The following is a 27,604-nucleotide window of genomic DNA, read 5'->3' on the forward strand; positions in this document are numbered from 1 at the left end:
AAAATAGTAAATTAATTCTAAGCAAAGTTCAGGTCAAACCTACATGTATGCATCACAATTAAGAAAAGCGTTACGTGAGATTTGGGGTCTGATAAAACTACAAAATAAGCAAGGCAATGAAACGGAGTACAGATTGAACGAGAAACAGGCACCATGTAAAGCGAAATCAGAAAATTGAATGAAAGAAGACGTGTATAATGCACGATATTGAAATTTCAGTTTAGAAAAACGAAAGGTGCTTCACGTTATAATTATGAGCTTCAATTTAAAATAAAATGGTTTCTTTTTTAATTCACGTTCTAGTGCTTCAATAAGGGCGCCTACATGCCTGCCTGCTTCCAAGGAAAATTCGCCTAGCGCATGCCAACTGCCAGACCACACATGAATTTTCACTTCAGGATGAGTTGGAGCTACGAAAAAAAACTCAAAAACTTTGATCGAACAGTTTTTTTTTATTTCTCGATATTCAAAAACCCCAAGCTTACACACTCCACTTTTAATATTATAAAAACGGCAGAAAATGATACGTGAACAGGAATAACGGGAATATCTAGAAAACGATAGTACATAAATTAAATGAAACAAAGTGCAAATCTATTGCATCTCCTGATTTACTGAAGATGAAGAAGGCAAAGCCTGTCCTTTGAGCACAAGAGCAATATCACGACGGAATCGAGTGAGGTTTTGTGTGAATGTGTCCTTATTTTTAACTGTCAAATTCATCTCCACGTTAGACATCAGTTGAGTGAAAAGCATATCAAAATCTGCTTGACGATCGTATGTTTGTTGGGATGTCAACTCGCGCTTCATATCAGAGTATACGTCTTCCTGGATAAGAATCAATCCGAGAAGTGGACGGGAAAGACTCCATTGACATTTCACTTCTCCAAACATCATCAACGTTATCACAGCTTGAAGCATCTGGAAAAAAAAAGACTGTAAATCAATTTATGATAAAGTTATTTTACCTTTGCGAGAATGTCAGGATGTTGCTTGATTGCAATAAGAATATTGTCACCTTCTGGATCCATGCCGACTTTATTCGTTGGTGGCGTCGATCTTGTCAGCCGACGGTACAAATAGTTGAGAATCGTATCCAGTGATGAACAAGCTGATGTTATCACGATTGCATCCACAGAACTAAGTCCCGAGTGAATTGATCGAAGAAGTGCACAAAACACGTCAACCGAGAGATTCGTCACAAACGGCATATTATCTTGAACAACGTGCTCCAAAAGATTATAATGATTTTGTGCTATCTTTGTATAGCTCTGAAAGAACGCATTATTTAATTTTAGCATAGGTCGTAATATGAACTGACGTGGAAATCATCTTGGGGAATACTTGTGAACAACTTCACAAACGTCGTAAGCGCATCCTGAAGACAGGAATCACCATAGAGTCGGAATACTCCAAAAGGTACATAAGCTCCAATAAGCGCATTCTTGAGAATCAAAAAAATCACTCCAATATTCTTGTATCTTTCCTTGTATACTCTGTCTTTCGATACTTCTGGCAGTTGAAGAAGCCTTTCTCCGTAAATCGAAACAATTTTTGAAGTTTCTTTGAAAAGAAGTACAGCTGAGCACGAACTCATTTCGAATTTCAATCGTTGCTGTCGATTTTGAACCATTTCGGAGAGAAGTCGAAGAATTGGAGTAACGACATCAGCACATCCAGGCCATTTTTCTACCGAGAACTGCATAATATTGAACACTTCTGGGTACCTGGAAAGAAAAATAATTGAAAAATAATAAATATTTATAGGAAAAACATACATCCATTCGAATAGAATTTGGAAGATAGTTTTCGTTGTTGATGCTATTGCCACTCCTCGAAGATCTCGACACAGTCCAGTAATAATTTTCTGTAAAAAGTTTGTTTTAGTTTTGAAAACGTTCATTTTTATAACCTTTAATTGTTCTTCTTCAACTCCTTGGCAATTATTCTGGATCACAGTGCAAATTCCTTCAACTGTATCTGAAAAAAGTACATTTGAAAATCAATTGGAATTGAATCTACCTGTAAGAGGACGAAGGAATCTTTGAAGCATTTCCTCGTCGTCCGAATAATCCGTTGTTAAAAGACGCGTTAGTGCTTCGTAAAACGTCGTTCGCTGTTTCATTGTTTGATAATCAATATTTGGACCAAGAAACATGAAATGATCGGCAGTGTGATTGTTCAATAGAAGCTGAACTTCTGGTAAACGGAATAACTTTCGAACTGCAGAATATCCAAGCGATAAATCCTTGAACAAAGATAGGGAAAGATCCAAGAGATCAGAGTTGGACGGCCAGAATTTCAGATTTGTGAGAATCTTTTGTACAATAACACCTAGCATGTCAGACTCTTCCGTAATACGCAGTTCTGCTTCAAGTGTGTCGTAGACTGCACTGGCTCGAGTGATTTGATCCATGATATACGCACGACGGAATTGCTCAAGCATGTGAATAAATGAAACTTCCAGTCGAAGATTTCCTTTCAGTGGAACTGTATTATTTGACAACTGAAGCCGATTATCATTGAATCTCATAACTGTTATACATCGGGCAATGAGTTCTCCGTCCATTTTATCGTGAACATCACTGCTTGTTGCTGTCGTCTTTCCGAACACAGCAGTTCCGATCAATGTAATCAACCAAACGAGACGACCTTCGGCAATCGCTGTATTGGCATCCTGTAAATACAAATTATAAGTTTCAAAAAAAAACAACTAAGTGTCTTACATTTTCAGATCCATTCATCCAGATGTTGGCATTTTGATCAAAGTGTTGAGTGAGAAGTTTACATGTGTTTTCATATTCGCATCTACATATAATCGCAAGATGTTCCATAACTTGAAGGGTTGCTCCTTGATCATCTAATGGATTCTCAGCTCCTTCTCTGACAATGCTCTCAACGTGTTGTAATCGACTCTCGACGAATGCTGTCATGATTTCTGGACAATAAACGTTGAGAAGATGCTCATCATTATTTCGAACATATGGAACAGACGTCACCATTCTCTGCCAGAATGTCATAAGAAAATATGTACTGTTGGCTGAGAACTCCATCATTCGTAGGCTTTGTACAGTGAATTCCGCGAGTAACCTTAGCATGTGACTGTAGCAGGGAACAGCGATGAGCTCGCACAGCTGATAATTTGTTTTCAGACGAGCAATCAAACGGCAAAACTCGTGGAATGCGGCCTAAATCAGGTATATAAATATGTTTGCCTTTAATTTTTCATTATTCTTACCTGGTCACTAAGCTTCCCAGGGTTCATAATTACACTGACAACTCCTTCAACAAGTTTTTGAACGTAAGCCTGTCGCTCTGTTCCATTGAAAAGCGTTCTTCGAATACTTGCCAATTGAGCTATTATTGTCATCACTTTTTCACTTGATTCTTGTGGAAGCACATTTAAAAGTTTGAACATAAGCTGTACAATTTTTCCATCAGTAAAACTTGCTCTCCATGCTGTTGGGATTTGCACATTACAGTTGTCTTCACTTGTTTCGTCTGTCAAACTTCCTATATAATCAAAAAGTAGACATTGGAGATTCAAGTTGAGAACCGCGTGAAGAAGACCCAATTGGCGATCGTTCAGATTTCTGTCCACATTATCGTTCAAAACATTCAGAGATACCGAGAAAATCTCATATAAAAAATCGTCCCTGAACTGCGAAAGATTCTTGCGATGTTTGTTAACTGAATCCATTCCCGAAGCTGAATTCATGTCAGCAACGAGTAAGGTTAACAGTTGCACGGCCAGCATACTTTCCTCGATATTATCCATGTTGATTGTTTTGACAAGGCTATCAACCGGATCACGAAATGGATATTCAATTTTTGTGTCTTCTGTTTGATTTTCTGTGGGATTTTGATACGTCCATTCTTGTTTCGTGAGTCTTGCAAAAAGTTGGCAAAGTGATGTGACGAGATATGGAGGAAATTGAGGTGCACCTTGACCTAGCATTTCCAATAAATATTTTGCAAGCTCGAGCTTCTGAACAGAAGTGATGCTAGTTTTTCCGCCGAGAAGTTTCATTAGTGTGGTGCTTGCTACCATTGGTCCGTATGGGTACTGAAAATCATTATGTAAATTGTTTAACACTTTTATTATTTCGACTTACATCTCCTCGTGCAAAGAGAAGCATGCATCTTTGAAGGCATTCGGGTGACTCTGACAGTTCCGCAAGGTTACTCTCGGCTCGGTGTCGGGCTTGCGGATCGACACTCTCATATAGATCTTTGCATAGACTGTTTAGTACCTAAAATAAGATTAGAATGCACATTAAGAATTTTGAAAATGCTAACCGGTAATTCATCCATTTTTGAAGACTTCGAATCCGCTGTTCAGCGATTCACTCCTAAAATATCCAATTCAGAAGTAATTATAGCTTGAGAAAGAGGAGAAAAATGTTTTGAAAAGCAAAAAGAATGTTTAAAACGGATAAAATTAATTCGGCGTCTTCCCACCGTTAATTGTTTCGAAAAACTGCAAACTTTGGTGATGATTTGAGTTTCTGAAAGACGAAACATCTTGTCCTGGTGAAGTACACGGCGGATGGCCGATAAAAAAGTTAGGCCATCCTTTCTCATCCTACTCTACATCCCACAGGCTCTCTCGCCACAATTGGCATCTTTTGGCAGTTTCCACTATTTTCAGAATTCGTTATCTGTTTTCTGATAACAAAAACAAGAAAAACAGAATCTTTACGACTACTTCTTTATTTATCCGCTCTAACCACTCATTCTACGCAGATTTTGAATGGCAGAGCGGTGAGTTTTGAAATTTAATCTGTAGTACAACATGCAGTTGGAAATGCCAAAAATATCAATAATTTCAGAGATAAAGATGAAATCTTTAGTTTAAAAAGTTATCAACGTCCAATTGTCTATCATTCTGAATATAATGTAACTGCATTTGGAATCGAACATTTACATCCATTTGATTCTTCGAAATGGAGAAGAGTCATTACACATTTGAAAGAAATGAATCTGATCACTGATGAAACACTCGTTGAGCCAAATCTACCGACATTTGAAGAACTCACTAGAGTACATGATAGAAAGTAGGCACATGAAAGTGTTGTGAATGTGATTGAATCGTGGAATTGGTTTATGAAAAAATCATGTTTGTATGGCCCCATACTTAAATTGAAAGAAAATAATTAAGCTCATAACGTTTATAGTTGACATTCTAAAAAAAAGTTAGATGAGGCGTTCAACAATTTCAACTAATAAAAAAAATTTATTCATATTATTTTAGATATCTGAAAAGTGTTCGAAATCCTATTAAAGCAGCACAAATCGTCGAGATTCCATTTGTCGGTTGCCTTCCACCGTGCATTATTGAAAGCAAGTTATTGCATCCACTACGGTATCATTCCTAGTAATTGTTGTATTCATTTATTTGTGTTTTCCAGTTTACAAGCCGGTGGAACAGTTTTAGCTGCCAATTTGGCTCTAAAACATGGTTGGGCGATCAACGTGGGTGGTGGTTTCCATCATGCTTCTCGTATGTTTTTGTTATTCCGCAAGAAAAATAGACGCTATGGGATTGTACAGCAGCCTATAATTTCAGATTCGGGCGGAGGTGGATTCTGTTTTTACGCTGATATCACCATGGCAATTTTCGATTTGTTTGACAAAAAGGCAATTGCCAACGCGATTGTTGTAGATTTAGATGCTCATCAGGTACTGGAAAAAACATTTGAAAGAATATAAAATACCGTATATTTTCTATTGATGCGTGCGGCACCTTCACTGCTCAACTTTGACAGCATATAACTCAAAGGAACACGTGTAGTCAGAAAATCCCATTCCGCTTTGATCTTCGAAAAATGCGGGAGTTGAGACGCAGACATCTCATTTGATTTGGAATGGTTAAGAACGTGCTGACGTCACAATTTTTCTGGGAAAAAGTCCCGCATGTTTTGTAGATCAAACCGCAATGAGACAGTCTGACATCACATGAAGGAAGTATTTTGCCTAAAATCATAGATGGCCGATATCTGAGCTTTCAAAGTTAGAATTGTCCTCAAATTTTAGCTACCTTACAGTTACGTTAAGAATTCTATAGACTACGGTATCATTTTGGAAAACCATTTGGAACGTGAATGAAATATGTCTAGCCCGTAAAGATATTTCTCAAATATTAGATATTAATTCGAAATATTAATCACAATATTAATTGTTTAAAAAAATTATTAAAATTTAAGAATCCAATTTTTTGCTTGAATCATACTTTAAGGGAAATGGCCATGCACGAGACTTTGCTGACAATCCGAATGTGTTTGTATTTGATGTTTTCAATCCATATGTCTATCCACATGATCGTGAAGCTCGTCAATTTATTAACAGAGCGGTTCATGTAAATGGTCATACGACTGATACTTCCTACCTCTCGTAAGTATTCATAGCGGCTTTCTGCTTTCACTGACCGACTTTATTTAGCGAATTACGCAAACAACTGGCACAGTGTTTAATTGATAGAGAGAAAACTACTCCTCCTGGTTTCGATTTCATTATGTTCAACGCTGGCACAGACTGTCTACTTGGTGATCCTCTGGGAGCAATGAAATTGAGTCCACAGGTGTGTGAAAGCAAGGAATATTGTTATACGAGTTTGGTATTTGGTGTATAGTCTATTTTGAAATAAGATGTTGCATATTTTTTTGAAAATCAAATTTTCAGTGCATAATTGCTCGAGACGAAGTTGTGTTCAATCTAGCAAAATCAAAAGGAATTCCAATTTGCATGGTAACCAGTGGAGGGTATCAGAAGGACAACGCGCTTCTCATTGCAAAATCAATTGAAAATCTCCAGTCAAAGAATCTCATCAGTATCAAATAAAAAAGTTATATCAGCATATCTTTTCCTTATAAATTATTTTTTATTAAACTATTTTTTATTGTTTAATGGCAGGGGAAACTAAATAGATAGAAGGATCAAGTTCAAAATTTCATTTTAAAATCGAATGGATGATTTTGAAACATTCTATATCAACCCGATTCCATTAAAAATAAAACAATCCAAAATAATACAAAGTACTCTGAATATGAACTTTTCCTAAAACTTTCAATTTTTATGAATCCTCGACTCCTCCCAAATTTTCACTTTATGTGGATGTCACTAGGTCATCATCGGGTAAAGGGTCACACAGAGAGACACAGTCATTTCTCGCCTATATCTTTTATTTGATTCTTCTGTCGATTGCGACATGATTTGCTTCCGTACAGCTTTCATTTTAATTCTTGGAGTAGTGATAGGCACGACAGCAAAACGACACAATGTTCGAAGGCATGTCAATGGTAAATGGACTGATAAACATTGTGAAGAACCACCTAGTTTGGTTAGTTTTTGTTTTTTTAATTGAGAGTAAATAGTTTCACTAGCATGTTCTGGATATTGTTAGATATTTTTACATAGATTTATTCAATAAGTGTGTAAATATGCGTGAAAAATGGATGAAAGTATAACCCAAGTGTAAGTTTAGGAAAATCTCGAAAATCGGCCAAAAAGTCATATAGATATTCATGTTTATCCCCCATCAGTCTAAAATGACCAAATATAAAAATTGAAGTTTACAGAAAATTGTTAAACTTTAAAAAAAATTCAATTAACTTCTTGGTAAATTGCCAAATTTTCAACACAAACAAGAACTGGACTATTTGAGAAATTCGGAACAGTGCTTTCAACCTATACAATGTTTAAGTAAAATAAATTTAAACGTGATTAAAATAATCCAATATTATTTTTCGGTGAACTTCCAAAATTATGAAAAATGAAATCTGAGTAATTGCTACCCTTCAATTGTAATTTTAAACATTTTTTTAAAAAATGGTTTCAGAAGTTACTATAATATTTGGTCACAGCACAACAAAAGTGATTTTTAACAACTTCTTCAATATCACTTCGGTTGTAACATAGTATTTAATAAAAAAACATTTTTTCTTAAACATTTAATTAAACCGATACCTGATTATGTGTTTACAGCTGAACACAAAACAATAAACTAAAAGTAAACAGTTTTTAATGAATAAAAATTTTTTGATTGACCCGTCACAAATTATATCGCAACAAAAAAATGAATAGAAAGTTCAATGCCCTTTTCAAACCGTGTTCCGATTAATACCTTCCAATTACCGAAGTTGATCTATCTTTCATTTTTTTCTTTTTTCTTTTATCGTTGCACTAGTTGCCCACCTATATACGCAAGTACGGTGCTTGACACCGTTGCTTTCCATCTTTTCAATCGCACTTTTCCCGAAAAGATTATCTTATTTCCTTTTTCTCTGCGCCCAGTAATACCTAGTGTTCATTTCATAGGTCAAATTTTGAAAAAAAGATAAGGTAATCGACATCAACAATCATAAAATGTTTCAGAAAGAGGATCTTGCTACATGGATGCAAATTTCAATGAGTGGTCAATTTGATGATACAGCATTAGAGGAATGGAGTACAAATGGTAAAGAACCTGAGATCTGTGAGAAATCTCCAAAAGCTGATGGAGTTACTACGATTATGGAGAGAGCTCTATGTCCATGGGATAGCAGGTAGTAATTTAATGTTTCATTATTTTCCGACGTTTGATGTGTTGAGACGTTTTATAGAAAAATTCAAAAATTGAAATGTTTTTTCCAGAGTCAACTACCAAGAGAGCCGAGAACCTAAATTGATTGCTGAATCAGTTTGTCTATGCCGTAAGAGCCGTGGTTCTACAGGAGCTTTCTGTATGCCAATTGTTCGAAAAGTTCCAATTCTCCGACGTGTCTCTTGTGATCGTTCAACAGGTTTATGGAATTATGTAAGATCAACTGAGCTAATAACTGTTGGATGTCATTCTGTATTGCCAAGAACTCAAAGAGCAGCACGTCTTGCCCATTTATCATCTTCTCGTATTATTGTTTAATCATTTTTGGGCTTTATTTATTTTTATATTATATATTTTTACTTTGTTTTATTCTCATTTCTTGTCATTTCTCGTTGTCATTTTCTAATTACGGTTTAATTATGTTGTCTTTCAAATAATCCAATTTACGGGTGTTCTTCAAAACCTTATTCAAACTTTCAATAAAACTTCCAATTTATTTTCATTCATAATTGTATCGAAAAAGGTTTCTTTGATGGAAAAATAAAGAGCATGATTGAATACGAGATGACAGAGAGAAGAAAATAGGGAAAGAAGGCGACAGTAAATCCATATGAAGTTAACATCTTTGAGAAGGTTAGGGTGCTGGAATTATTTTGAATTGAAGTAGTACACAAGCAATTCGTTAATTTTTGGGCTTTCAATCAAATTATTTTTATTTCGTTTTTGAGTCACAACTTGTCAAAATATAATTTTAACATTAAAAAAAAGAATATTCAACATTGCAAAATTCTCCTACTTGAAATTAATTTTTTCTAGAAGTTTGAAGCTTGGAAACTATTTTTTTCATTCATCTAGTTTTCTACTGTGCTGTCCAATTGATGAGATTATTTTGCCATTTATGATACCGTAGTATCATTAAAAATATTAAACACTTCTTTGGTTTTCTTGATTCAAAAGTTTTCAATTTTTCTTCAAAAATCTTCGAAGCACTCTTTTTTTCATAGAATGATGTAAAAACCTTATTGATGCGAGAAACCACATTACACATCTCGATTTGCTGGCAACTTTCACATTTGCTCCATCAAATTGCTCAAATAAAATACAAAGAGCAGTGTTGCATGGAAAAGTGAAAGAAATTGATAGAATTAGTAGAAGTACAGTCATTGCAATCATTTGATGGTTTGGTGGAAGATATGGGTACGATGAAGTTATGATAAGAAAGAATTGAATTTTAATGGAAATAAAGTATCCTCCGAGAATAAGAATTCTTCTGAAAATTAATTTTTTCAGTAGCAAATGTTTTTCATTGAACCTGGAAATATTAACTCTTGTTGACACCATAACTGGAATCAATTGAAGAATTGGGTAGAACACTGAAAAAAGTAATGCAGAATGTGTTGTCATTCCATAATAAGTGAATATGAGAGCACTGTATGTCTGCATTAATGGAACTCCAATCGACTGAAACAAGACGAAATTTAAGAAGTAATTAAATGGTTACATACAACATTAATGACCATCAATAGGAAAACAAAGAGAGCAGGATGAGAACTTTTAACTGGTTCTGGAGTATTTCCGTCGATTGATACAGTTTCAGTACATTCTTCTGTTGGATATTCATCGGGACGAAGAATCAAGTATAGAATTCCTAAATTATAATTAGACACTTTGTTTAAATTTCAATAAAATCATGAAGGTTTTATTTTTAAGTTGGGTTTCTGTAATAGGTAGGCATGTCTTCAGGCGTACATGTCTGTCTACGAAGTCGACCTAAACAACAGTCCTAACGTAGATTTATGTATTCCGTTCTCACTTCAATCAGTTTGTAGAAGTTTTTAAGTGAAAAAGGTTCGCTTGTACAATGGCCGTAGGCAGCCTTGAAGGCACGCAGGCAACAAGTCGGAGTTTTGAAAAATCACGGTTTTTTTTTCGATTTGTATTGAACTATCATGACTCTAACCTCTTCATTGCGCGGATAACGAGTTACTGTAACTCATTTCGTAAGTTGACACTCGTTGTCCGCGTGGCGAGACCCATGCGGGTAAAATACGGAGAAAATATGGAATAATTTCTCTAAATGTATGTCTTTTCGTAGTAAAATGTTTCCACCATAATTGGAAATATAGAAGTGAACTACTATTAAATATTTGAAATATTGTAAATTCAAACCTGCAGAAGCAGTAAGACCTGCAGAAAGAAAAGTTGGAGATATCAATTCTGAAAGTAAAAACATGGAATTTGCAAGAAAAGTTCCCATTGAAAAGGCTGCGGCTAAAAATAAAAAGTTTGTAGGTCTCATGCTCTCAGGTACAGCAAGTCGAAGTACTGCAGGAGCACAAACAAAACCACTTCCAGCTGAATATCCCATCACGAAACGGCCAACAAATGAGCAAGTCGTTTGGAAACTTAATAAATAAAATTTAACGAAAACGATAAAAATGTGAGATCTAACATGGGAATCGCTGAAATTATTGCTCCGAGAAGAAGTAATCGGGCACATTTATCAAGTTCTTCGTGTAGTTTGACTTCGTGAAAAGAGAGAAAACAAGTTGCAATAAACTTCCCAATTGGAAATGCAGCTGTTACAAGAGAAATCTGCCAAATAGTTTGAAATTCTTTAGGATCAACACTTGACTGTTGAAATATCTGAAGAGAAGACACAAGTGCTAGAATAAGAGCAAGACGCATGTCGATGGAAGGACAATGAAAATAGAGCAATCTGAATGAAGTTGAGTAGTAATATGAAAGAATCTGCATTTGACACATCAATTTTTTCATTCTATCCAATTATCTAGTAAATTATACAAATGATGGAAATGATGAATCCGTAAATAATATTTTGGTGCGATTTAGACAAATATAACAGCGAGAATAGGGGGAAAACGATTGGTTGGGTATATTCTGAATCTTGATGGGAGTGTTTGTAGGTGAATTTGACAGAAAATACTATTTTCGCAAAAGAGCGGATAAAACAATTAACCTTAAATGATTGATGAAGAAATATAGATATAACTTAACAAACAAGTGGAAGATTTTGGTATGATGAGAAAGAAAATTGGCACAAATTTCGTTTTCCAAATGAAACAATGCTAGGATTGATAAAATTATAAAATTTGTTCATTTGGGGAGAGGCTCCGTTTTAAATTTGGACGAGCTGGTTTAATGAATTAGATAAGAGCAACGGGATAAAAGTGAGGAAAGTGTACTTTTTTAAAGTTTGGGAATAGAGTAGAAGCCATGAGAGTTACACATGCTTGATGTCACGTTGTGTCAGAATTTTCTGGGCCAGCGTAGTAACTGTATGTTCAGGAACACGCAAATCAGTTGGCAACAGTCCATTTGCTGTTACTTTATCCAGAATGCTCTTGAGAGTGACCATGTCTTCTTCTTGTTTGAAGTCTTCCGCAGCAACAGCCTCATCGAGGAATTGATTTATAACAGTCTTCACTCGGGACACCCATGCTTCCTCGGCTTCTTTTCGATGAATATTGACTTCTGGTGCAGCAGGGAAACATACAACCACCATCGTCATATTATCCCGACTTCCTTTCACAAGGCATTCGTCGAGAACATCGTCGCACACCTGAATAATTTTGCAATTATTTAAGTTTCTAGACTGGAAATTATTCCTCTACTTCCAATTGGAAATTTTTGTATTTATTCAAAAATTTACGTTTTGTTCTAAAACTGAGAAATTCATGAATCCAAATCATAAAAATATGCCACGTGGAAGGTTTAAAATGGATAAATAAGGGTGGAAAAGATTTTTATTACATTTTCTCACATTTTGAGAAATGTCGTTACAATTCTTTCCAGCAAAAATATTGAAACTTCGAGTCGGTTTTCGAAAAATAAGAGCACTTTTTAAAATGTCACTGTTTCTCGGAGTGAGATACAATTTTTAAAACGGAATTCAAAACAAAACTTTTTAGTTTTGGTAATTAATTTTGGAAAATGATTGCATATCGGTTTGTTCAAGTACAAAAAATACCTCTCTCAAATCAGAGTGAACTGAAAGGCGATCTTTCACAAACTCTGCGAGTTCTTCATTCGTCATCACATCGTAGATTCCGTCACATGCAACAACCATAAACTGATCATTTTCAAGATTTCTCTCTCGGATGTAAACATCTGGTTCAGGAGAGACAAGTTGTTGATCAGCAGGTAGTCGCGGATCATCTTTATACTCGTAGTCTCCGAATGCTCTGCTTACGGCCAGACTTCCATTTATTCTTTGAATCATAACAGAACCACCAGCACCCTCAATTCGTTTTCTCTCCTTTTCCAGATATGGTTTGTGGTCCTCGGTACCGAAAATTTCATTTTTTCCAGCAACAACCGCACGGGAGTCTCCTGAAAACATGATTTATTGAAAGTCTTTATTCAATCTTTTGTGCAACATTTTAATGACATACCGAGATTTCCGATAATGAAATGAGTTGGAGTGACAATGGCACACACTGCTGTACATCCGCTTTTACTCTGAAAATATAAAAATGGAGTGGAAAATGTTATCCGGCAGATTAACTTACGATATCATTGCTCGTTTTACTGATTTCATCAAAACTCAAGAATCCTTTCTTGATTCCCTTTTCGAGCAGTTTTAGTGTACTGTCTGTGAGAACTCCGTTGTTTTCCTCCAAAGTTTTGGTCATCTCACGAAACTCTTCGCTTGAAATGAGGTGTTCAAGAAGCTGCGACGATGCTCGATTGGCGATGTGGTGTCCAGCATGTCCATCGAAAACGGCAAAGAATGACCAATCCTTGTAGGGGGAGGATTGAGACATTATAGCCTGTAACGAAGCAATTTTTCATAGATTAACTCAATTAAAAGTCTAACCTCAGCAATGTGTGAATCTTCCATACATATTCTCCAGCCCTGCATAGACGACATTCCATATCTGATTCCCTAAAAATTGTTTTTAAATTCATATCCGGAAAGAAAAAATATATTTAAAATTTTGAGTCACATATGATTTAACTGCATACCCAGATGGTTCTCAGAAACTCACATTTCCTTCTCCATGGACGTTAGTTTTGTCGGTTTTCGGTTTGTCGAGAAACGCTCCCATCGTCTTCGCGTCGACTTCTACTAAACCCGCACTGGTAACTCGCCAAACACGAAGCTCGTCGCTGCTACTGCTTCGAGGCACCACCGGAATGGGCTGGCACTCTGAAAATAAATTAACTGTGGAGAGAAAGGTTGACGCTGCCGTCGCAACAGCCGAACAGGTTAACGCAGAAACAAAAAAGAAGCGGCCACGAAGCATTATAGCTTTTCGCTTCAAAAAACAAACCGACTCATGCATTGATTACTCGTGACGAATTATGTGGAATTGAAAGAATATACATGGGTATTGGTGAGAAAAACCATGAGAGAAAATAGTGTTCACGGTTGAGATACGGAGATGGAGAGAGCGGGAAAGCAGAGAAACTAACAATTACCGCTGGCAGAACACACGTGAAGTCATCGAATTTCAAGTTAACTTTTTGATAGAAAGACAAACATGACATCATTTTTTTTTGTATATTTTACATTAAAATTCAATGACGGTAAAAAGTAATAAACATGCAAAACAATGACGACCACAATATTATCTTTCAGAGAACACTGATTCATAAAGGTTAAGTTCAAACACAATAAGATTTCGGCACATTATCCAAGACCCATGTATATTCCTAAAACTAAATATCTTTACCTTGGTCCGAGGGAGTTCCGAAAATAGATAGCGAAGCAATCGTGGACGCAGTTTGCCGAATTTCCGGAGCAAATGATTCGTTGAGATTTCCGTGAGTCTTCGGTTCAGCAGAAGACGCGATTTGCAAATCTGCACGTGAAATCGTCATTCTTCTCGGGGGAAAAAATATATCAAAAGACGAAAACAGGACAACGAAGAAGATGACGACGATATATTCAAATACGCACTACTGTTCCTTTCCACCACCGACTTCCCGAGTAGTGGGCGGATCAAATTCAATGGGTTGGTTTTTAGAGTTCGATTTAACGTCTTGCGACTTTTGAATGTACACAATTTATTTCTGGTCTTTATGGACAGCAAGGGTAGCAAATCAACTTTGTACAAAGTTATTGGTCGGAGGACGGAGGAAAGTGATAACTACTCTTCAGAAAAGACCGTGAAACTCGTGCTTTTAAAAAAGAGTGACCTGCCTAGAGAGACTGCTGACGTGCCAGATACATTATTTCTCTCACGTACAGAAATTATCTCATTTCGAAGAAGTTGGAAATCATGAAAAAAAATTGAGGAGAGTAGAAGAAAATCACGTGGATAATATGACGTTAAATTAGATAAAGCTATTTGTGTTCTTTTTCGAGTAAAAAAATGAAAAAAGCAACGAATCAGCGGAGCCACAGGAACTTACATTCTTGTGTAGAAATGAAAAACTTTCTTTCTTATCAGTAAAAATATTACGGCAAAAATGTATTGTATCGCCGATTTCGTTGAGAACTACTGTTCTACTTTTAATTTTTGACAAATAAAAATAGGCTAACTGGGTTAATAAATCATTAGTGAGCTTTTCCAGTTTTTGAAATAATTTAAATTTTGCTAAATCGCCGATTTTGTATTAACGTATAATTTTGATAGCAACAGAGAGTGCGAGGAAAGTTTTTCATAATCGGAAAGTTAAAATGTGAGAAAGAGGTATGACGAAATCAGATTTGTGGTGTCTTCCCGCGCCATCACCGTCTGTTTTCCAAAAAGGAAAAGTGTTTCGAGTGACGGCTCCTTTTATTCCCGTCCTTCTTTCTTTTCTGTCTTTAACGTCGTCGTCCACATGGACAGGGAGAAAAGAGGCAAACTGAGAGAGGAAAACAATCGAAAGATGCGGTCGAATCGAGGGCACACACGCACACTTGGAGAAACGAACGAGTGCAGTAGAAAAATTGAAACGCGTCAATACAAGCGCACAAAAAGCGCGTCAGCAAGCGATAGTTAACGCAATTGGAAAATAGAGGCGATTCAAATGCATTTTTATCGAACGAAATGAAAGCTTTTTTCTCATTAGCTTCCTAAATCTCAATAGGGGTTAATTTAAAAATACATACGTCAGAAAAAATCTTATTTGTGAAACTGTAAAAAATGCATACAAAAAAGGTCACATCGGAATCAGGGGTGTGCGGCAAATGGAAAAAATTGCCGAGCTCGGCAAATCGACAATTGCTGGTTTTTCAAAATTTGCCGAGCTCGGCAAATTCGGCAAATCTCTTTTTTCAATATTTGCCGAGCACGGCAAATTCGGCAAATTTGCCAAGCTCGGCAAATTCGGCAAATTCGGCAAATTTGCCGTGCTTAACAAACTCGGAAAAATTTGATATTTTTTATGTTTTTTGGAGCACCAAAACTACTGAATTCTTAACACACATCTGGTTTCTGAATAAGTTCCGCGTAGTATGTCTGTTTAAGCATCAAAATAGCTCAATTTTGTGTCATTTTACTAAATTTTTGGCTAAAAAATCAATAGTTTTAGTCAAAATTGTACTGTCAAATTTTTGACGTGTGCGGCAAATTTCGAAATTTGCCGAGCTCGGCAAATTCGGCAAATCTACTTTTTTGAAAATTGCCGAGCTCGGCAAATCGGCAATTGCTGGTTTTTTAAAATTTGCCGAACTCGGCAAATCGGTAAATTTGCCGAATTCGGCAAATCGGTAAATTTGCCGAGCTCGGCAAGTCGGCAATTTTCGGCAAATCGGCAAATTTGCCGCACACCCCTGATCGGAATTGAAACGAATCAATTGAAGAAATCTAGAAATAATTCTAGAAGTTTTGGGCGAGATGCAAATGCGCTCCATTCGGAAACGACATACTAGCGGAAGTTTAAATTTTAGTTTTTTGTGCATTTCTCGTACAACGTTAATTTTGCAGTTTTACTGGAAAAATCATTCATCCAATAAATAGTTATTATTTATTACCAATAAATTTCACGGAGTTCTGGCCTCCGGCAATGTTATCAAAGACGTTTTGCATGTTTTTCCTCCGACTTATATCTTCAGAGGGATAAAAAAGCAGCAAAAAAGTATTTTTCATCCGTACATGGTCAAGAAAACCAGGAATGGTTGATAGTATGCCTCAAAACAATCAAAAGTTTTATTAAAGTTAGTTCGAGTTCCAAATTATACTCGTTATTTTTCCCGTAAAAGACAAGCGTCACAAACTTTCCAGTGGTACTGTAGGATTACTGTAGTTTTGGGAAAAATGAGCTTTTGCTCTAGAAACTTTGGAAAAATTCGAGAAACTCTGAAGAATTCTGAAAAGTTCTGAAAAATGCTGGAAAATTTGAGAAACCAGGAATGGTTGGTAGCATCTTTAAAAACTCTAGAAATTTGAATTGCCGAATCGCCGAAAAACAGTTCCGGTAGCGATTAAGCAGACGAAAACATCCAACATCACCATGGAGAAGATGTTCCTTGATTGATGTCAAATGATGAGACAATTCTTGTCGTTCGGTAGCAGCCACTGTTGAACAGTCATGGAATTTGCTTCAGGTAGATCACTTGATATCTACGTCAAAAAGAGTATTCTGAGCATCTCCAAGAAGTTAGAGATTATAATGCAAACAACCTGGGGGATCCAGTATCTTCACGATTTTCCAGCCATTTACAGAGGTATTGCAGCAAGAAATTTCTTATGGTAGTGAAAATTTTGAGATTTGATAATTATTCGTTTGACTCGAGCAATGAAGAAAACTACAAAACTGATAATGAGGAACATTATTGATGATGTCTTTGGGAGTCTTGTTGGATTTAATAATATTATCCAAAAGTGGATAAAGTTGGTTTAGAAGTGACGCCGCTTTGATGAGCTTTATTTTGAGAAGATCAAAGAAGTATAATTTGATTTTGGTAACACGTTTCATCAAAAAATGCAAGAAAAAAGTCACTATTTAACAAGTCAATCCCATGCCAAATCGGTGGCAAGGTTCGAAAGATGCTACCAGATTAGGATGAGATTTACTCGTTTCAATGACTGAACCGAACTTACCACTATGTACTATTCTGAGCAGAAGTAAAGAAATGAACAAGTGAAGAATAAGAAAAAAGAAAGGAAGAAACATTCGTCACTGTCTTATGCGTCATGTTTTAGCATACAAGAGCGAAAGTACAGTCTCCTCCTTCTTTGCTCACTTCTTTAGTTGATATGAGAACGAACACACAAATAAGGTTCAATGCTAGGAATAAGGAATTGTTGAATCTGAGTCGGTCCAAAAGCGGTCATAACAGTGCCGCTCCTTGTTCAAATAGTACTTACAGCCCTCTTGATGACAGAGAAAAGGCGCATGTACACATTCAACGGATTAGCACACGTTTCCCGACGGGAATTCGAAAAATGTGCTGATAATAAATCATTCGTATTAATAGGTAACTTAATGAAATGAATTGAATTTCTGAAATTTCACGTTATAATAATAAAGGAATTTAATGAATTTTTAATGTTGAATTAATGACAATAAGACAGCATTAAAAGACAATTTTCAATCTAAATATTCTCTCAACTTAAATTTCCCCACTTGAAAAACTTGCATTTTTCAGAGCTATCAACAAAACTACAATTAGAACATAAAAAACGTTTTAAACAAACTTGTTTGATTTTGGATTAAAATACAAAAAACCCATTTTGGAAAGAATTTAATCAATTGATTCGGTTTTTTTCTATTTTGAATTTAAACATTCATTTAAAAAATTTTAGTACGTAAATATCTAAATATATCGGTTTTAAGGTACAGTAACTCGAGATCCACGTGCCGAGATGAAGACATGGCAGAAGTTCTGATCTTCAAACGTCTACATAATAACAACTCCGTTTACTCTTGTTGATGTCTTTTACATCAAAAAGACCAATTTTCATCAATGATGATAGTGATAAGATACATTCCTAATGATCTGGAAACATAACTTTAATATTGTACTTCCAATTCATGAATTATCACACAAACTCCATTCTATCATAGAAACGTGATCTTACACATTCTCGAATATATTTTTTGTGAATCATTTGAATGTATCTTCAGATGTCTGCAATGCATTTTTCTATTCCCAGATTGAAAGACAATCTGGCTCCTTGTTGCACTACACCACAGATCGAAAAAGAAGAGAGCAGCAGTAGCAGTGATGAAAAATCGGTGTAACCGAAATACTTCCGTTGACGGTGTCTCGATTACAAAGATGCCATTTGGTCACGAAAACGTCGCCACTTTTTCCAGAAGACTTTTAAAGTGCTTCTGAGGAATGCCTCGAAAAAGAAGATCTGAAGACGTCGACGCTATGGTTATTGCAACTTCTCCTATCAAGGTAACAACTATATTTTATCTATTGTTAATTGTTTATTATGATTTTCCAGATAAAAGTTGAACAATTCATTGAAGAAACTTCAAGTATGGATGTATATATTCCAGCACTTGACAGATTTGCTGAGGATACGTCAATGCTAGGTTTCAGATATCTGCACACAAGATATAAAACATGGTTTCGGTACGTTTATGGTTGTTACGTTAAGTAAATTGTGATTTTTGAAAACTTTTCATGATGTTAAATATTAATTTCGACTATAAATTTATGATAACTTGAAATTTCGTTTTGGAGTAGGTGTGCCCGACAAATTTCAAAATATTTGGTGCTCGACCTATACGATCTTGTTTTCACATAAAAAACCAAACTCTATCAGTGCAATTTCTAAAAAAAATTTCAGAGGCGGCGACTGGTGACCGGCTTATGATCTTAAAGGGGGAGTAGAGTTTGTGGGGAAATATATGTTTCTGACTCTAATTGTGCTCCTGATACCGAATATCGATGTGAAAAAAATTTAAAAAATTTCCCTGATTTTATATTAATTTTTAAAATCCGCAAATCCATTGGATGCCTATATGAGAGATTTCAAACGCAAGATTTTCCCGCCAGAGACGCCCCGCCCACGAAACCGTGCCGCACGTGTGGGTTTACGAGATTAATTTTTTCCTTCTATTTTTATTTAATTTTATGCCGATTTTTTCCATTTTTTCGCTGTTTTATATCGAAAATGTTGTTATTTCGCGTTAATTTATGCCTTTTTATTGATAAAAATCAACAAAATTCCATTGAAGTTCCATTTTCAGCACAACATCGACGGAAAACAAGGAAAATTACGGCGACACGACGTTTCTAGGAAAAGTGAGCATTTCATTTAAAAAACATTTTCAAAAAACAATGTAAAAGTGAAAAGCATTCCGTTCGCTAAAAAATTAGGCCTAAAACATCTTTAAAAAATCAACAGTTTGTCGATTTAGTCGGTAAATTCCAATTTTCATCCAAATACTCATCATATTTCCTTTACAAATCACAATAACGAAAGTTCTCCACATTAATACAAACATTTAACATTCCAGATATCCGGAATACGTTGATTCGTAGTGCACCCAAGGACAAACTTCAATTTTTGTTTTTTTTTGTTATTTTTTTTCCCAGAAATGTGATTTTTTATAAATTTTATTGAAAATAAATAGTTTTATAATATATATTTTATAATACACACGGAATAATGATACATTTATTGTCCATGGTTGCTTCCACCTCGTTTCGCGTCGATTTTGTGTTGAAAATGGAACTTCAATGGAATTTTGTTGATTTTTATCAATAAAAAAGCATAAATTAACGCTAAATAACAACATTTTCGATATAAAACAGCGAAAAAATGGAAAAAATCGGCATAAAATTAAATAAAAATAGAAGGAAAAAATTAATCTCGTAAACCCACACGTGCGGCACGGTTTCGTGGGCGGGGCGTCTCTGGCGGGAAAATCTTGCGTTTGAAATCTCTCATATAGGCATCCAATGGATTTGCGGATTTTAAAAATTAATATAAAATCAGGGAAATTTTTTAAATTTTTTTCACATCGATATTCGGTATCAGGAGCACAATTAGAGTCAGAAACATATATTTCCCCACAAACTCTACTCCCCCTTTAAATGAGTTTTTATTTAAAAATAAATACTGAAACATATTTAATATGCTTTTCTTCAACGAATTGGTCGCTTGCGATCTATTGCAGAATAGAAACAAGAAAAAGTATAAATAAATCCAGTGCACCAAGTTCGTCTGAAAAGTGCAGGTGAACACTCATTTTCTGCATAAATTCATTAAGGAAAAAAAGAGTACGTCAGGTTTCAAATCAAAACACATATCCAAATCATGTCTGTCACTAAAACACAGACTCATATATTCATATAATTCTCGAATTTCTATTTCAATGCAAAAATATATATTTTTTCGAATTTGAGCACACTTTGTTCACGTGTCAATTTCATTTTAAAATACCACCCTCTTCGACTAACCCACCATTTCCGCTACGAATGTCTTAAATTTCATAAGTGCGTCACGATACATCTTCAAAAGCACGAATAATATAATACCAATTGAATTATACTTTCAGTGTACTTTGGGGATTTGTCGTTGTATTTTTTATTGGATTGACTTTTTATCAAGTTTTCGAACGGGTCACATATTATTTTATCAAGAATCCATTGACTACACGAAGAAGTTATGAGACACTTCCAAACATGTATTTTCCAACAATTGGAGTATGTAATAAGATGCAAATAAAGTGAGAGAGATTATTGTTATAACATGTCTAAAATTTAAACTGCAGAGCATCATCTGTAGCATCCAAAAACCCCGATCTACTTCGCGGGATGTGTAGTGTTCTAGACGAAAGCTCATCAAACTCATCGAGGTTTGATGAGTTGGATAAATTTGATGACGTGGATATTTTATCATTATATCGAAACTCATTTCAATCTGCTGATGATTTATTTGTTAGGTAAGATAGAATGCACTCAGATTCATAAAATATAAATTGATTTACAGTTGCGAATTTGGAAAAAGTGGTTCTTGCCAAGATGAGATTCGTCCTATTTATACTCCCTTTGGTCTCTGTTATTCTGTTTCGCCAAACAAAACTATTCTAAGACCAGGACCTGAAACTACACTTTCTTTGGTTTTAAATCTGGAAGTTCATGAAATTATACCAGGTAATACAATTAATCACTGAAATACAAATTTTGTTCTCATTTAGGAACAGTTGTTGAACCGGGTGTAGTTTTATCAATATATGATGGAGCAAGTTCTTTATCCCATTATTCTGAAGGAATCCATTTGGAAGCCGGAAAAGTCGTGACAATTCCTGTGAATGAAGTTCGAAAACTTCGTCTTCATGAGAGTAGTTGCGGCTCAACAAAAATGGAATCATTTTCCGAAAAAGAGTATTCAAAAGCAGCATGTGAATGGTCCGTCAGTGTAAAGCAAATTGAAAAAGAATGTGGATGCATTCCAATCAGAAATCCTATTTATCGAGGAGTTTTTGATAATAAAAATGATCCACTCAATAACTCAACTGAAATTCCAAAGAAAAAATACAAGAAATGGAAGAAAAGAAATATCCCGAGATGTACGTTGAGGCAAGAAATCGAGTGTGTTCAAGAAAAATTAGTGAGAATTGAGATTTAGGTAACCAAATAACTTTAAACGTTTAGAACATACGACCTCACATTGATGACTCAATTTGCCCTGACGATTGTGACGATATTTCGTTTTCTTCTATTGTATTCGGAGGAAAGTTGGTAAGTGTACTTTTGAATGCGTATTCAGTTCATTCATATCAAGTTTAAAAGTTTTTCAGAGTTCATCTGAAATAGTTTCCATGCTTCCAAGTGATTGGGAAGATACAAAAGAAAAACGAGTAGCTGATTATCAAAAAGTCCTCGAAGTTATACCAAATAAAATGATTCCTGTTGTGAGAAATGTTCAACAACTCGCGGATGAGCTCCAGCTGTTTGTCAAGGAAGCATCCGAAGTTAGCTTCATTTTGAGCATCAAATTAAGTTAAAATACGACCTCTTTTTTTTCAGATTTTTGGAGTTTCCGATAATTTCCATGATGTCAAGTGTCTCTCTTTGGATGGTCGTACCTATGAAAGTTTTATCAATCAATTTTACTCTTATGAACCAACATGGGAAAGAATAACCACGCAAGTCTACTCTGAATATCTGAAAAAAAAAATTCTTATTTTCAGGTATCTTCAACATTCTTTGGCCAGAGAACTCAACAGCACTGCTCTTTGTCTAGGACTATTTTTGACTGAAAAAGGAGAAATTGATGATACAGTAACACCGGTTGTAAACATGACGCTGGCTTCAATTTCTTTGTTACAACTCGGACAAATTGAAAATTCACTCGGAAAGGCAAACTTTAATTATGGATTGACAATGATGCATGAAAGCACTCGAAGAGTTGTGCTAGGATTGGGTAAGCATGCAAAAGCAAAGAGTTCTATTCCTCATATACTTTCAGCCCATCCACTGATTACTGAAGTAAGAGACTGTGTTACCAAAATGTATGAAAATCTGGAGAGAGTTGAAGAGATTGCAGAAGATTGCAGAATTGTATGTCAAACTAATGCATGGATTTGAAGAATAATAATTATTTTTAGATTTTCAAGAATCGCTACACTCCACTTATTGAAGCATCTAACGTCCATACAAAAACAAATCCAAATTCGGAATCATTTAAACTTTACACAGAAGCCATGAAGAAAGTGTTGGCTAAACTGCAAATATTAAAAACAAGAGTTCGAATGAGTGAATGGAAAGATTTTAAAATTGATTTAAAAGAATTTGAATCATCGTATCGAGAAATAGCAAAAGACCATGTGGAAATTGAAGAAATGCTAAAATTAAGAAAAACTATGGTTACGGATATTCCAGCATTGGCGAATGAATTATCAGAAACCTTTTTGGCAGCAACAGAAAGTAGAAGAAAGTTTGCAGTATTGACAGGAATTGCTGCAGATGAAAGTTTCAGTGATAAATTTTCAAATTTCTCGAAATGTTTGGATGAACTTCACGAAAAAGCGCCAAATTTAAAGGCAAGAATAATTACTGACTTTGAAATATTCAAAATACCTAAAAATTACATTTATTTGTTTGTTTGTTTATTCGAAATTTGATAAATAGTAACAAAATGTAATACATAGAAGATCAACGGGGAAAATCGAATAATACATAAAATAAGAAAATATTTCAAAGTTTAAAAATCAAGATCTGATTTTAATTTCTATATTTTAAAGAAAACTCGATTCATCCGTGGCGAATGGCTTTCAAGACTTCGAAACCAAGTTTTGATGGCCCAGTCATATTCTCCAACTCCTCAATATGATGTGTAAGTCTTTTAAGCGTAATCTGAGTTGTGAGTAGGGTGAGCTCAGTGATGGCAAACGACGCCGCCGTGACGTCTTGTTCTAATTGAGTGTATGCGTGCAAATAAACATTAAACTTGGTACTTTCAACGGAACAAACTTTTTTCAGAGTAAATCTTCTTCACATCAAGTTCTATTTTGCACACTTTAAACAAGAGACTATTCTTCAAGAAAGATCCTACAACTTATTTTTACTTCTTGGTGAGTTTTACTCGATGTGCTTGTAACTTTGAAAGTTTTCAGCCGAAATTGGAGGAACCATTGGATTATATGTTGGAGCAACACTTCTAACTGCAGCAGAAACTCTTGTTTTTCTTTGTGAACGAAAGAAAAGTAATATATTCCTAAAACCACAATTTATATAAAAGTATTCAATGTATTTTATTGTGTATTTTACGACTATTACATTAGATAACAATGGTTAACAAAATCTGAAAAAAAAAGTTATAGTTTACTGACTAAGAACGGACATAAGATCATGTGTTTGCATTCCCATAACAAGAGTTGATCCTCCATCAGCAACAATCGATTGTCCAATAATGTAAGATGAGAGGTTTCTATCAGCCAGGAATACAATGATATTGGCAATTTCTTCTGGCTTTCCACAATGCCCAACAGGAATGCATTCTTTCCGTGAGCCAATAAAACTGTAAAGCTTGTCAGATGCAGTTTCTGGTAAACCCATCGCTCCCATGAAACCAGTGGCAACTGCTCCAGGGCTGACAGAATTTACGCGGACACCATGTTGAATAAGATCGATTGCAGTGCATCTGGTGTATTGGTCAAGCGCAGCTTTTGCGCAAGCATAATATGGATATCCAGAGTGCTGAAAATTAAAACAAAAGTTCTGAAATCCTCTCTCCCGAAGCTTACTGCTTGTGGGCCAGCAACGATACTGGAAACATTTACAATCTCTCCTTTTGTCTTTATCAAATGTTCCTTTGTTTTCTGAGTCATTTCGATCACAGCTTGGAAGTTTAACTTGAATGTTTTCTGATACAACTCCACTGGTTGATCCGTATTAGCTGTTCCGTCAGCTAAATTGGCACCAGCATTATTAACCTAAAACAATTGAGTATATTTCATTTTCTATCTATGTACATACCAAGATATCAATTTTTCCGAATTTAGCAAGAGTCGTGTTGATGATATCATCTTGTCCTGATGCTTCGGTAACATCAGCAACCACGGCATTAATCTTCTCAGCTGGAACTCCTGCTTTCAATATTTGCTGTTTGGTTTCTTCTAGGCGATCTTCATTTCTTCCAGTAATTGTAACTTGAGCTCCTTCCTTTGCAAAAATCACAGCAGCCGATCTTCCGATTCCATTAGAAGAACCAGTTATAATGACAGACTTTCCAGAAAAGCGAGCCATTATTTTGAGATTACAAAAATAAAATGTCAATCAGATGAATGTGATGTTTAAATGCAGTTTAATGTTTTCTTTTTATACTCATTGCAGTTAAAATTATTTCATGGTTGAATGGAAGTTTGTAGTTTCCGTGACTAAAATATGAAATATCTGTTTACGTAGAGAGTATTTTCAAAGTTACTTCCCGAAGAGACCATAGACAGTGTAACAATTTTTGTGACTGTTAATTCCTCTGCGTCTCTTTGAATTGTGTCTATTTTTGTGCAAGCACAGTTGAGGGAAGATCAATTGATCAAGTTTTCAATATGAAAACACAACTATGATTTCAGGAATTTTAAAATTTTATTTGCTTAAAAAAAAAATAATTTCCGTGTCCAATAGTCTTGCACCCATCTCTCCATCTTTAGCTGCTTATTTTTCGGTTGTTTTTTTAATTTTGTCAGACATTCGCCAACTAGCAAAATATAAACAATAAGCTTTTTCTTAGGGCTTTAATAACACATTTCTAGTATCGTTAAAACGTAGTGCGACACTAGACGTCAAAATGAATTAATTTGGTGAGGAAATACGGTGAATAGTCTCTCTAGATCCAAAAACTTGTTTAACAATAATTGTTTGAGAGCTTTGGCACTTTATTTTAAAGTGTAATGTTGAACTGTAAATATTTTTTCATCGTTATTTTTATTTGCAGATCTTCGAACAATGTTTTTCATTTGTCGGTATTTTTTATTACTGTTATAAAAGTGCTTGTGTAATATCTTTGAACAATGTTATTTTATTCAATTGAGCAAAGTTCCGATTACTACTCCGATTAGTCCACCACTATCATTACCAATTATTCAAAATGCTCAAAAAATGGAAACAGCCGAAATATTGTTACGTCTAACAATTGCAGGTGAAACTTTTTTGCCACAAAACGTATCCTTGAAAAACGCAATAAAGGCTTTTTGGTACGGTGTGATGGTGACAATAACAATGAACGCATCAATAGCTGTTGGAAGAGAAAGCATCATATATAGAACTTTTTCAAAATTTGAGAGAAACGGCAAGTCTGAAAATTGTCACATATTATTTTACTGTAAAAACGGACAGGAGCCTACCATAATTCTCAAGTATTAAGTGAGCTATGTATATAGGAATCACACAAACTGCAGGGACAAGTGTCTGAATCGTCAAAGCAAGATCAAACTTCTTGGCTTGAGCAGCAGTTTTATCAGTAAATAAATGTTTTAAACTGTTGAGTTTAATTTGTATTAGTCTGGAAACACATTGGTAAGTATTTCTTCGAAACTCAAATTTATTACCTAATAAACACAATACTCATGATTGGTGGGACGAAAATGCTTATCATATTCAAATTTGTTGCTAACCAGCTCCAAAAATGTTTTTGATATCCAGTGATATCCGCATAGTACCGGAAATCATATTGTGTTGAATGAAACTTCCTGGTCTCTGAAGCAACCTCAAGAGATTCGTCTGGTTCGTACGTTATCACATAGATCACCTAGAAACATTCATATTTCCATTCTAGATCAATCACGAAAAGCAAAACTCACCCCCACAATTAAAGATAGAAGGTAAGAGCTTAAAAGAATCATTCTGATTTGATTTTTAGTTATGTTTTTCATATTAATATTTGTTACTTTTGTATATTTGTAAAACAATGTAGCAGGAATTGCAAAGGACGAGGCATCAAAGACTAACTGAATTTTGAATATTTGTAAAAAATAACAATTACAGGACACTTACCTGGAAAAAATCAAAACTGAAAAAGCAAGCATTTTTATGAGTGTGTCTACAAAACCCGCTAAAAAGATATGCTGACGATTCTGGATTGTTCACAGGTCTGAAGGAACAGTGTTAGCTAAAAATTAATATTATCGTACAACTAACCTGACTTGTGTGAAGACAACTATTATGCACATGAAAAACTGTAAAGTTGAAGAATTGACAAGAAAGACACGAAAATCTTTGAATACTACGGGCGTTTTAAAAACAACTAAAAGCACGACGGAAGTTTGACTGAACATGGTAAAACCAAAATAAACCCAAAAATAAATTGGAAATATGACAGTGTCGTAAAAGGTCTGAAATTAAAGTAACTGGCAATTACTTAAATGATAATCACAGATATTTTTCATATATGACAGGCAATGAAAGATTGGCATTTTAGTATATTTTTAAAAGTTTATTTTAAAAAGCAATCTTCCAATTGATTTTTCCTCATAAATACCTAACTAGGAGACTCACCATTGGTGGAAAAAGAAAAATTACTCACATTTGCTTCCATTGTCATAATACTAGAGTTGGCATTCTCATTGGATACATCCATGTGGTAGAAATTCTGAAATTCGTAATAAGAATATTTTTGTGAAAAATATCCAAGAAGTAACGAGGATGTTTACAATCTG

The 27,604-nt window shown here is 35.1% G+C and overlaps 9 protein-coding genes, 4 non-coding genes and 1 pseudogene across 16 annotated transcripts; 7 read left to right on the top strand and 7 right to left on the bottom strand.

Moving 5' to 3' along the window:
* Positions 1–437: 437 nt before the first annotated feature.
* xpo-7 (Exportin-7) lies at positions 438–4,352 on the bottom strand. Its single transcript, NM_073297.9, has 10 exons — positions 4,300–4,352; positions 4,116–4,253; positions 3,239–4,066; positions 2,727–3,188; positions 2,023–2,677; positions 1,913–1,980; positions 1,779–1,867; positions 1,322–1,727; positions 969–1,271; positions 438–921 (listed from the first exon to the last, which is right to left on the bottom strand). The coding sequence occupies exons 1-10, from the start codon at positions 4,312–4,314 to the stop codon at positions 595–597; spliced, it is 3,291 nt and encodes a 1,096-aa protein (NP_505698.2). The 5' UTR covers positions 4,315–4,352; the 3' UTR covers positions 438–594.
* Positions 4,353–4,627: 275 nt separating this feature from the next.
* hda-11 (Histone deacetylase 11) lies at positions 4,628–6,888 on the top strand. The gene is made up of 8 exons (NM_073298.4): positions 4,628–4,764; positions 4,833–5,057; positions 5,255–5,365; positions 5,412–5,503; positions 5,570–5,682; positions 6,239–6,393; positions 6,442–6,580; positions 6,682–6,888. Exons 1-8 carry the CDS (start codon positions 4,754–4,756, stop codon positions 6,838–6,840), a joined length of 1,005 nt encoding a protein of 334 aa, NP_505699.3. The 5' UTR covers positions 4,628–4,753; the 3' UTR covers positions 6,841–6,888.
* Positions 6,889–7,167: 279 nt separating this feature from the next.
* On the top strand, positions 7,168–9,080 carry F25D1.3 (Interleukin-17). Its single transcript, NM_073299.6, has 3 exons — positions 7,168–7,339; positions 8,374–8,543; positions 8,632–9,080. Exons 1-3 carry the CDS (start codon positions 7,208–7,210, stop codon positions 8,897–8,899), a joined length of 570 nt encoding a protein of 189 aa, NP_505700.2. The 5' UTR covers positions 7,168–7,207; the 3' UTR covers positions 8,900–9,080.
* On the bottom strand, positions 9,061–11,269 carry txt-10 (MFS transporter; the record flags this gene model as incomplete). The annotated part of the gene is made up of 6 exons (NM_073300.5): positions 9,061–9,223; positions 9,600–9,851; positions 9,894–10,042; positions 10,087–10,229; positions 10,751–10,986; positions 11,034–11,269. 6 exons carry the CDS (start codon positions 11,267–11,269, stop codon positions 9,085–9,087), a joined length of 1,155 nt encoding a protein of 384 aa, NP_505701.2. The 3' UTR covers positions 9,061–9,084.
* Positions 11,270–11,333: 64 nt separating this feature from the next.
* On the bottom strand, positions 11,334–14,832 carry ppm-1.A (Protein phosphatase ppm-1.A; the record flags this gene model as incomplete). 3 transcript variants are annotated; one of them, NM_001028671.4, is made up of 7 exons in its annotated part: positions 11,334–12,164; positions 12,573–12,934; positions 12,997–13,063; positions 13,114–13,374; positions 13,422–13,490; positions 13,594–13,754; positions 14,281–14,832. In NM_001028671.4, the coding sequence occupies 7 exons, from the start codon at positions 14,426–14,428 to the stop codon at positions 11,826–11,828; spliced, it is 1,407 nt and encodes a 468-aa protein (NP_001023842.1). The 3 variants fall into 3 exon arrangements, with proteins under 3 accessions (NP_001023842.1, NP_001023843.1, NP_001122929.1); NM_001028672.8 differs by lacking the exon at positions 14,281–14,832 and having other exon boundaries at positions 11,826–12,164; positions 13,422–13,482; NM_001129457.4 differs by lacking the exon at positions 14,281–14,832 and having other exon boundaries at positions 11,826–12,164; positions 13,594–13,653.
* Positions 14,833–15,198: 366 nt separating this feature from the next.
* On the bottom strand, positions 15,199–15,343 carry F25D1.11. Its single transcript, NR_069298.1, has one exon. It is a non-coding gene; the product is annotated as an Unclassified non-coding RNA F25D1.11 (non-coding RNA).
* Positions 15,335–15,482, top strand: F25D1.10. The gene has a single exon (NR_069299.1). It is a non-coding gene; the product is annotated as an Unclassified non-coding RNA F25D1.10 (non-coding RNA).
* A 1,454-nt stretch (positions 15,483–16,936) lies between these two features.
* On the top strand, positions 16,937–17,232 carry F25D1.7 (annotated as a pseudogene). The gene has a single exon. A coding segment is annotated over exon 1 (296 nt).
* A 236-nt stretch (positions 17,233–17,468) lies between these two features.
* mir-259 lies at positions 17,469–17,569 on the bottom strand. The gene has a single exon (NR_002396.2). It is a non-coding gene; the product is annotated as a pre-microRNA mir-259 (primary transcript).
* F25D1.9 lies at positions 17,486–17,567 on the top strand. The gene has a single exon (NR_069300.1). It is a non-coding gene; the product is annotated as an Unclassified non-coding RNA F25D1.9 (non-coding RNA).
* Positions 17,570–17,857: 288 nt separating the features above from the next.
* F25D1.8 (Single-stranded DNA-binding protein) lies at positions 17,858–18,369 on the top strand (the record flags this gene model as incomplete). The annotated part of the gene is made up of 2 exons (NM_001269296.1): positions 17,858–17,957; positions 18,317–18,369. 2 exons carry the CDS (start codon positions 17,858–17,860, stop codon positions 18,367–18,369), a joined length of 153 nt encoding a protein of 50 aa, NP_001256225.1.
* Positions 18,370–18,767: 398 nt separating this feature from the next.
* On the top strand, positions 18,768–24,200 carry degt-1 (Acid-sensing ion channel 1). The gene is made up of 15 exons (NM_073302.4): positions 18,768–18,887; positions 18,937–19,067; positions 21,002–21,172; positions 21,218–21,388; positions 21,436–21,599; positions 21,644–22,056; positions 22,101–22,187; positions 22,247–22,420; positions 22,476–22,594; positions 22,640–22,872; positions 22,918–23,009; positions 23,057–23,491; positions 23,693–23,784; positions 23,931–24,022; positions 24,065–24,200. The coding sequence occupies exons 1-15, from the start codon at positions 18,825–18,827 to the stop codon at positions 24,184–24,186; spliced, it is 2,559 nt and encodes an 852-aa protein (NP_505703.3). The 5' UTR covers positions 18,768–18,824; the 3' UTR covers positions 24,187–24,200.
* F25D1.5 (DeHydrogenases, Short chain) lies at positions 24,185–25,227 on the bottom strand. The gene is made up of 3 exons (NM_073303.6): positions 24,927–25,227; positions 24,695–24,883; positions 24,185–24,647 (listed from the first exon to the last, which is right to left on the bottom strand). Exons 1-3 carry the CDS (start codon positions 25,194–25,196, stop codon positions 24,273–24,275), a joined length of 834 nt encoding a protein of 277 aa, NP_505704.1. The 5' UTR covers positions 25,197–25,227; the 3' UTR covers positions 24,185–24,272.
* Positions 25,228–26,041: 814 nt separating this feature from the next.
* On the bottom strand, positions 26,042–27,525 carry srd-34 (Serpentine receptor class delta-34; the record flags this gene model as incomplete). Its single annotated transcript, NM_073304.2, has 7 exons — positions 26,042–26,244; positions 26,294–26,451; positions 26,498–26,697; positions 26,750–26,896; positions 26,943–27,039; positions 27,087–27,124; positions 27,472–27,525. The coding sequence occupies 7 exons, from the start codon at positions 27,523–27,525 to the stop codon at positions 26,042–26,044; spliced, it is 897 nt and encodes a 298-aa protein (NP_505705.2).
* Positions 27,526–27,604: the final 79 nt, after the last annotated feature.

This window comes from Caenorhabditis elegans, chromosome V (assembly GCF_000002985.6).
Source record: "Caenorhabditis elegans chromosome V".
Lineage (NCBI taxonomy): Eukaryota > Metazoa > Nematoda > Chromadorea > Rhabditida > Rhabditidae > Caenorhabditis > Caenorhabditis elegans.